At 48.9% G+C, this 8,803-nt stretch overlaps 1 protein-coding gene across 6 annotated transcripts; it reads right to left on the bottom strand.

Moving 5' to 3' along the window:
* Positions 1-97: 97 nt before the first annotated feature.
* Positions 98-8,413, bottom strand: tbc1d2 (TBC1 domain family, member 2). 6 transcript variants are annotated; one of them, XM_029165448.3, is made up of 17 exons: positions 8,178-8,406; positions 6,036-7,050; positions 5,798-5,906; positions 4,853-4,973; positions 4,665-4,774; positions 4,241-4,470; positions 3,873-4,142; positions 3,666-3,794; positions 3,433-3,543; positions 3,102-3,274; positions 2,777-2,888; positions 1,954-2,154; positions 1,677-1,864; positions 1,478-1,598; positions 1,192-1,377; positions 715-836; positions 98-628 (listed from the first exon to the last, which is right to left on the bottom strand). In XM_029165448.3, the coding sequence occupies exons 2-17, from the start codon at positions 7,044-7,046 to the stop codon at positions 427-429; spliced, it is 3,396 nt and encodes a 1,131-aa protein (XP_029021281.1). In that variant the 5' UTR covers positions 7,047-7,050; positions 8,178-8,406; the 3' UTR covers positions 98-426. The 6 variants fall into 6 exon arrangements, with proteins under 6 accessions (XP_029021281.1, XP_029021282.1, XP_055368385.1 ...); XM_029165449.3 differs by having other exon boundaries at positions 6,036-7,047; XM_055512410.1 differs by lacking the exon at positions 3,433-3,543 and having other exon boundaries at positions 8,178-8,407.
* Positions 8,414-8,803: the final 390 nt, after the last annotated feature.

The raw sequence follows: 8,803 nt of genomic DNA, 5'->3' as shown, positions 1-8,803 counted from the left end.
GTGTTCGGTCCAAATTGCTACACTGGCATTTATACATTTTAACCATCAGGTCAAATAAATGTGAGGAAGAGAAATGACAATAACACAGACAGGTAAGTACGGGCTCAGTCTGCTGGTTCTGCAGGTCAGAACCTTTAATTTGGTCAAACAGGTTCAGAGGTTCACTTGGTTTTAATGTAGTGTTGGTGTAGTTACATGATCAGAGGAGAGAGAAGAAATACTGTACCACAATGAAAACACAGCGACCACTAAACCAGACCTACAGTAAAGTCGAAAAGTCAAAAATCAGCTGCTGTGACACGGTCTGTCTCTGGTCCTTGTACCTACTGCAGTAGAAGTAAAAGTCATCAACAGACACTAGCATTAAACTGTTAAATGTTGTCTGGATTCTGCCTGACGCTTGAATTGGAGGCTCTGGGTTCAGCTTCAGATTTCGTCGTCGTCTTCGCTCACCAAGCCGTCCAGTTCTTTGTCCTTACGTTGGGAGCTTTCTGTCATGAACTCTTTCTGCTGCTCCTCAAGCTCTCGCAGATCCCGTTGCAGCCGCTCCAGGTGAAGCGCTCGCCGGTTCTTCAGCAGGCGCCCGGGGAACGGGTTCATGTCGTAGAAGGCAATGTTGGTCAGTTTCCTGCACAAAAACAAAGCTTGGACTGACACACTGAGATGTCGCATAAACACTAGAGGTTCTGTGGCTCCAGTCAAGCCCCTTCCTACCTGCTGTCGGACACAGTCTTGGTAAAGAAGCGTAGGTAGTGGTAAATCTCCACACTGTCGTGGATCTTGAGGAAGTCGTCCTCTTTGTATTTGAAGAGAGCCAGAGCATACCTGAAGATCACCTGCAGCACAGGAGACGGTCCTAACTCTGCTCCACAGGACAAAGACTCCGCTCGGCTGGAACTCTACTGGCTTAACTGTTGAGGTCCATCAGTTTGTCTGACCCTATGCTGCCGACTTGTTTCAAACTGAACATCAGATGTGAGTTTGGTTCTGTTAACTTTTAGGTCAAAACTAAACAGGACAGGATTAAAATGAGGTCCCAGATCTAGACTGAGGATCTGTAGACGTGCTTTTTCTGGATGCTGGCTGTTTTGATGCCATTGTGTCTGCTCTCAGATGCTGCTGTAGGAACAACTTCCTCTTCAGAAATTTGAGACATGTGGCCCGTTTAAATCTGTGAGCTGGGTCTGGTACCTTTGTTCCCTCGTACAGGAAGGCATCCCACAGTGGCAGCAGGATGTCGCTAGGCAGACTCTCCACAAACACCACCAGGAACCAGTTGAAGGTGATCAGGGACACATCAATGTTGTGATCCTCGAAGTGAGCAGCAAGCCGAGGCAGCTTCTCAGTCAGGAAGTCCTTCAGAACCTGCTGGTCCACCTGGGACCAAAAATAGCATATAGAGAAAGAGCCTGCTCACAAACAGCAGAGATTTTGCACATTACGCTGCTTTGAGCCATCTGACAGTATATCTGCTGACCTGAGAGGCCACCAGGCTCTTGGTGTAGTAGTCCTGAGGCATGATGGTCTCGACCACGGCCACCAGACACCAGAAGGCATCCTCTTCGCTCTGGAGAATGAGCAGAGCGATGGCCGCCAACCTGAGACAGACATAGCTCGTCATATAACACACACCTGGGCGTGGTGCAGGTTCTCCACTGTGGACTAAGTGTAGGAACCTGTTGAGTCCTTGGCAGTAGCCGATAGCGGGGCTCTGCCAGGAGAAGGCCAGTAGGACGCGCCGCAGCTGCTGCAGGGCGGGGCTGGAGGGAGACGAAAAGTGCTGATTGGTGGTCAGGGTGCGGTGCAGGTCTAGTTCGATCTGCCTGGAGGCCGAATGAGGGGACGTGTGACTCTTGTCACACAGCTGGAAACACATCAGCTAGAATCAGTAGCTGAATGTTCCGTTGTTGGACCTTTCAGACCCGACACAGTGGACAGGTGTTACACTCCTACCTGCTGGTACCGTAGCGGGTGGCGCTCCCGGCTTGTCCTGGTTCTGGCTCTGACCATCCAGCGCCACAGTCTCTGTCGGTACTCCTGTGGGACACCACCACGCAGCAGGGCTTTGAGCTCCGGTGAGGCACACAGGTCGTCGTCGGACCTGCCGGCCAGGTACTGAGCCCAGCGACTCAGCAGGGGGCGCTCTACCCCATCCTGCAGAAACACACACACACGCTCTCAGTCTGTGTTTCTGTTTGTTGACTGTAGACAAATAAGCATCAGTGGAGGATTTTTCACTTTTTACTATTGTTACAGCATAAAATCATTATTCACATTTTAATTCAGTAAAATTATTTTTTTTTCTAGTCTAAGCACTAAACAGAACAGAACAACTGCAAACAAAGGAAATGAAATTTAATCATTTTAATTTCATATAAATAAATGACTCAACTATGTTTGTCAGTGAGTCGGTTCATAAATAAACTTCATGAGCAGTGCTTTCATCAAACGGTTTATTTAGCGTCACAGGACATTGAGCTTTTGGTTCGTAGTTGGTGTACACACACACACACACACACACACACACACACACACACACACACACACACACACACACACACACACACACACACACACACACACACACACACACACACACACACACACACACACACACAGTCTTCCCCTCTGACATCTAGGATCCAAACAACTGAGTGGAGGCAGGATTTTTATCTGAATGTCCAATAATATTTTTGTTAAAATATTTTAGGCTGATTTATTTTCTATTTTCTTTCTCATTCATTAGAGTAGAAATATGTGGATGTATAGTTGAAACCTGGTGCAGCAGGTTGTGGGAGCGGATCTCCAGAGCCTGGATCTTTGCAAGCAGCTTCATATCCTCCACCTCGTAGTCTGGGATGATTTTAAAGCCATACTCATCATGACCGCTGACAACACACCACACCAGCGTTTTTAGGTTTCACAAACACAAACAGAAGAAAAGTATTACACATCCATGGTGTGTGTGGAATATCTGCTTGTACTTTTACAGGTGTTGCATTTCAGACTGTTTGTTGCGTGTGTTAGGCAACACCGAGCTGGAACATTCGGGTTCATCAAACGCCTCTTTCTAGCTTAGAGGTGAGTGGTGCTGTTGGTACCTGGACGGGCTGAACTTCACGGCGCTCTTCAGCTCTCCCTTCAGGGCATCCTTGATGATCTTCTGGACAGTTAACTGCTGAACCGGATCCAGAGTTTTGGCTTCCTGCAGCTTCCGCAGAATGCTCAGGTATCTGCTCTCTGCCTGACAGTTAGCAGCCTCCAGGTAGGCACACTGCAACCAATCAGAGGGCAGGAAACCATTATACCTCTACTGGTACCACAGAAGAAGACGATCCAGAGCAAACGGGGATAGGAGCCATCAGAGTCATTAAACCAGTTTGTACAAAGTTACTGACACCTGCTGGGCCCAGTGCTCCCAGTTGGACCCACCTTCTCCATCAGACTCTTCTCCTGCTCTGAGCTGCTCCTCCACAGTCTGGTCAGCTGGTGGATCTCAGAATTCAGAAACTTGTTTTGGGTTTTATACGCCTCTATGTCATCCTTAAAAAGTCAGGAAGGCAGTTTGACAGATGACTGTGGAAGTCTTACCACTAAGTCTGAACACCTAACAACCAAAGTCATCAGCTTTTGGTTCTAGGACTGGTTCTGATGTGTGAGTTCACCTTTAGGTTCTCAGCCTCCCGCTGGAGCTGTCTGAAGGTCTGAGGGTCCAGAGCTCTGCTGGAGGAGGAACCACACCGTTGCGGGTCGGACAGGCAGGCAGATAGCTGATCAGACAGTTTGATGATGACCTGACAGGAAACGAGAGCCAGATCAGAGAAGGTCTTCAACAAAGAGTCTCCTCAGCAGCGCTGCAGCAGAGGCCTCACCTCCCGCTTGGCCTTGTTTTTCTCCATTAGCAGCTGGATGTTTTCCTGCAGCTCCACAATGTGTCCATCTCTCTGGGTCAGACTGCTCCTCAGGGTCTCCGTCTCCATCCTGCTCTCCTCCAGCTGGCCTTGCAGGTTGGCCACTTGACGCTCGCGGTGCCGCAGCAGCTCCAGACGCTCCTGCTCCCCCTTCTCTGCCAAAAACTCAGCACAGGTTCTCTTCTCCAGCTGAGCTGCTTCGAGGGCTTTGTGGAGGATCCACACCAGCTTCTGGACAGGACACAGTACAACAGGCACCTTCAGGGCTGTGTTCATGCATTGATGGTACTAAAGCAGCACATGACTTCACATACTTAAGTGAATGTCACCTTCTGAGCTTTGACATCCTCCATTAGCATCCGTTTCTCCTGTTGGAGGCGGGAGGACTGAGAGTCTTCCCGGAGAGTTGGCATGGTGAACGAGCTGCGCAGCTTTGATTTCCTGCTCTGATTGTCAAACAGCAACGGAGACTCTCCACCTGCTGCAGACACCTGAGCTGCTGGATCGGCCAATGGAAGAGAAGTGGGTGTGCCCAGGGGCTCTGGAGGAGTGCTGGATGCTGGAGAAGAAGAAGAACCAAATCAAGTTAGTGGAAAATATGAGTAGAGGAGCACAAAGACAAAGTCCATAGTTTTACATCACTCCATCTAAAAGAACTTGAATTGCTAAAGGCTGGAAGAGAACGCAGACGTCTTTCTAAGCTGAGACTAAAACATGACAGATGCATCCAGGGCAGCAGTTACTGTCACAAACCAGCCATGTTGTTGGCGTTTCCAGAGTTCAGGGAAATCCACGTTGGCGCGTCAACGTGAAACACGCTCTGACCCTCCTGAGAAAACCTCCTGAGGCTGTGCAGAGAGTTTCTGTTGGAGACAAATGAGACGTTGGCGGCCAAGAACCAGCCGAAGCTCCATGTCTGCTGCATCAGATCCATCACTCACTGCAGCTCTATGAGCGGATGCTTGAGCGACATGTTGGCAAACAGCATTTGTGTTGATGGCACTGTGGCTGCTCCCTCCCCGACCAGGCCCAGAGGACTCTTCAGAACCGGCAAGAAATTGTCTGTACAAACATAAATTTACTTCACAGCAGAATAAGAGTCATTTATCAGCACATGAACATCTTTACAGTGACTATAAAATGTAAACACTATCAGGACACCAAGCAATCACGCTCTACCTTTATGTAATATTTTTCTACTTCCTTATACTTTCAGTGTTTAAACAGTCCCTAAGCTGAAACCTGAAGATATTCGACAAGTCTGGACATGAGCAGCTTTGACTCCAGCACCAGGCAAAGGCCAAGAAAGAAGAGCGATGAGGTCACAGCCTTGGGTGTGTTAGTGCTCATCCAGAACCTGTGCTGAAGGACTATGACACAGATCTGTACCTGTATACAGAAGTACTCACTGAAAGGTAGACACTGACTTACTGTACCTACTGTACACGTCACTTAGTCTCCAGAGTTTAACTAAAGCAGAGGTTCTGGCTGGTTGCCTGAGCGCCATCACATGCTGCTTCCTGCTGCACCCACATCAAAGGAGCAGTTCAGCTAAACTAAACTAAGTTCTTCCATCTGTCACCATTTAGCCCGTTTCTCCTCTTGTTCTGGTCGTTGGTCCATTTTTTACTGGATCTCTGTGCAGTGACTGAAACCAGGAGTTTTACCAAACACCAGAAGTAAATGAAAGCACCAGGAGGTGACGACCACATCAACAGACCCGTTGTCTGTGGCAGGTTCGTCATCCTGAGCCGCTCCCTTTCCTGGAAGTGGGATTTCCCAACAATCTGTGGGGGTGGGGCGGGAGCTGTGAGCTGCAGGGTGGTGGGGACACAGTAACAGCCTCTTGGACTGACTGAAACCAGTGGGATCAGACGGGGTCTCACCTGCTGTGCTGTGGTTCATTGTGTCTGGGCAGGTGGGTACCAGTCGGTGCTGCCAGCGTCTCACCTGCAGCTGCTGCAGCCAGTACAGCATCAGCTCCTGGGTCACCGCCTGTTGGACAGGTTGAAGCTCATTTAGAACCAAACAGGGTCCACCAGAAAGTCAGACTCAGTCTAAACCTGTCACAGCTGGTTGTTGCATGTCAATATGCTGAAGCGTTAAACCCACAGCAGCACTTACCTTGAGTATAAAGGTGCGCTCTGGAGTCTTGATGTGGAAGGTGCCGCTCTCAGCCCTCAGTGGAAAGGTGAAGGTGGCGCTGGTGAGGTCCACCCACCCGAGAGGTGTCACGTCCTGCGGCGTGCGGTAATAAAACAGCTGGTTCTTATTCTCCTCGTATGTGAACCAGCGCTGCTTCCAGGCCTTCAGGGGTCCCCCCTGCTTCTGCAAGAAACCGCACAGTTTGGGCTCTCCCAGAGAAGAACCTGGAGGGGGGGGGCACATGTTCTGGTCACAGAACACCTCGATGGTGAGAGGTGGACCTGGCAGAACCCCTGTGGACGGACAGACGACTGAAGCCAGAGCCGTCGCAGCAGAAGGAGAAGCGAGCCGAGTGGTCGGGTGGGAAGAGGGACCTTGGCCCTGATGTTGTACAGCTGTGGTCGCACTGAACCGATTCTGAGCCGTGGGCTGAGTTGGGCTCTCCTGGGTTTGGTGATTCTCAGATAAACGTGGTGCTTGTTCAAGTTTTGCCTTCTTTTGCTCTAGTTTGGTTGTAGAAGTTTGATCTGGTTCTGGTTGATGTCCTTTGGCTTTCAGCTTCTCTACCCTTGGATCTGGTTGCTCTGTGGGATCAGGGTCTAATTTGATTGGATAATTTGGATTAGGTTGATGACCTAGTTTTATTACAGTTTGCTCTGTTTCTGTAACAGAACTATTATCTTGACCTGCTAGCTCTGTGGGAAAGGACTCGGGTTTTAGTTGTCCCGGTTCAGTTTTAAATGATATATTCGGCGCTGCAGCAGGTTTTGTTTTTTCAGCCAGAGGATTTGTGTGTTGTTGTTCTGGTTCCTCCTTGGTCCTGTGGATGGACTGCGGACTGTTCAGACTCTCTCCTGGTCTCTGGTGTTTTTGAGTCGACACACCATCGGACTCCACGTTCTGCTGGGCTGCCTCGAAGGGTATTGTGTAGGCAGGAAGTGGGCCAGACGAGGCATTGCTGGGATATCCTGCTGATCTGTTTCCATCCATGCTGCTATAAAAGACACAAGAGACTAATGTTTCTCAGGAAACTGCAGCTTCATATTGTGTGATCAAGTAACAATTAACGGTTTGGTTCTGTCCACACGACAGCTCCAGTCTTGTCGCCCACCCCAAAGGATGCCACCAGCTCATCATCAACTGCATGTTAAACAGTCTGAGGTTTTTCCATTGTTTATCTTGACTTGGTTTTCCTGAATGTTGGCGTTGGTAAGAGGTGGACCTGCTCCTCAGGGTTCACTGTGCAGTAATGACACATAATAACAGGAAGTGTCTCTCTCTCACTCACTCACTCACACACACACACACACACACACACACACACACACACACACACACACACACACACACACACACACACACACACACACACACACATCCTTGTACTTACATCAAAGTGAGGACCAACATTGACATAATGCCTTCCCTAGCCCCTTACCCTCACCCTAACCATCACAAATAAAGGCAAACGTCTAACCATTGCTCTAATCCGAACCAAAACTCAATTCTAACCTCAGCCCTAAAATTACATCTTAACCCTCAAACAGGCTTTCAAAGAAGTGAGGACCGACCAAAATGTCCTCACTTTGTCAAAATGTCTTCACTTTGATAGGAAAATACAGTGTGTTTTTTGGTTCTCACTTTGACGCAAGTACAAGTACACACACGTACAAGTACAGTTTACAGTATAGTTTCAGTCAGAAGCACTGGGTCAAAATCACAGGACAAACTGTTCTTAATCAACTGTCCACTGAGCAGCAGGAGCCTTTGACAGCATCTAACACTGTCATGAAGTGATGTCATAGCTTGTAACGTTCACGGGCGTCGACTGATGTGACTAAAGCATCTTCACCGCTCACAGGACGTGACGTCACAACATCACCTGCCACGCTCTCATTTTCTCTCTCTCACACACACACACACGGTTCAAAAATGATGCTCCACGTGACAAATATGACCCAGCTTACTACTTCTAAACACCGCTACGTCATCTGAATCCAAGACCTGAGCACTTGTAAACTACTAACTGCAGTAAAGGACCCGAGCAACGCTGTAAAAACACACCACTTCCTTCAAACAGCCACGCCAGCGTCTGCCTGAAGGGGCGGTACCTGAACGCACCTGGCTGTAATTGATCCTTTTTGAATGCCAGCAGCTGTGACTCGCTGAGAAGAACCAGACGGGGACCAAACTCTCCTCCTTTATTTATTCGTCTTCAGCTCCTGGTGTTACTGTTGCCTTCTCCTGTTTCTCCTCCTCCGTCTCCCCCCTTCTCTCCCGCTTGCTCTCTCTCCCTCTCTCTCTCTCTCTCTCTTCTTCCTGCTCTCTCCCTTCCCTCAGTTACCTCCTTTCAGTCAACAAGTCAACAACACTTCGCTATAGCACACGTGACTTCTGGGTCTTCATTTCACAATAAGAGCAAAGCGTTTGTGGTCTAGCATTTCAGAATAACATGACACTTTGTAATTTACTTCGACTTCTCCCTGTACCGTTACTGCGCTACATCAATGCTATCAGCAGCAGGTGTTCCTAATAAAGTGGCCAGGGAATATATGCCAAGGACAATGTATGCTTGGCACGCGAATGTTCCAGTTTTGTGTGAGAACAGCAGGTGGCAGCAGACTCACGTGGAATCACAGAGCTTCTTTACGTTTCCTCAGAGACTCAGATTCTAACACCAGCAAAACAGAGACAGAACCATCAGCTGAGTTGCTTGACATGGGAACATGACGAAGCTCAGTGGAGCA

This window comes from Betta splendens, chromosome 10 (genome assembly GCF_900634795.4).
Source record: "Betta splendens chromosome 10, fBetSpl5.4, whole genome shotgun sequence".
In the NCBI taxonomy this organism is placed as follows: Eukaryota; Metazoa; Chordata; class Actinopteri; order Anabantiformes; family Osphronemidae; genus Betta; species Betta splendens.
The sequence above is the reverse complement of the archived record's forward strand: the minus strand, read 5'-3'. Positions and strand labels throughout refer to the sequence as shown.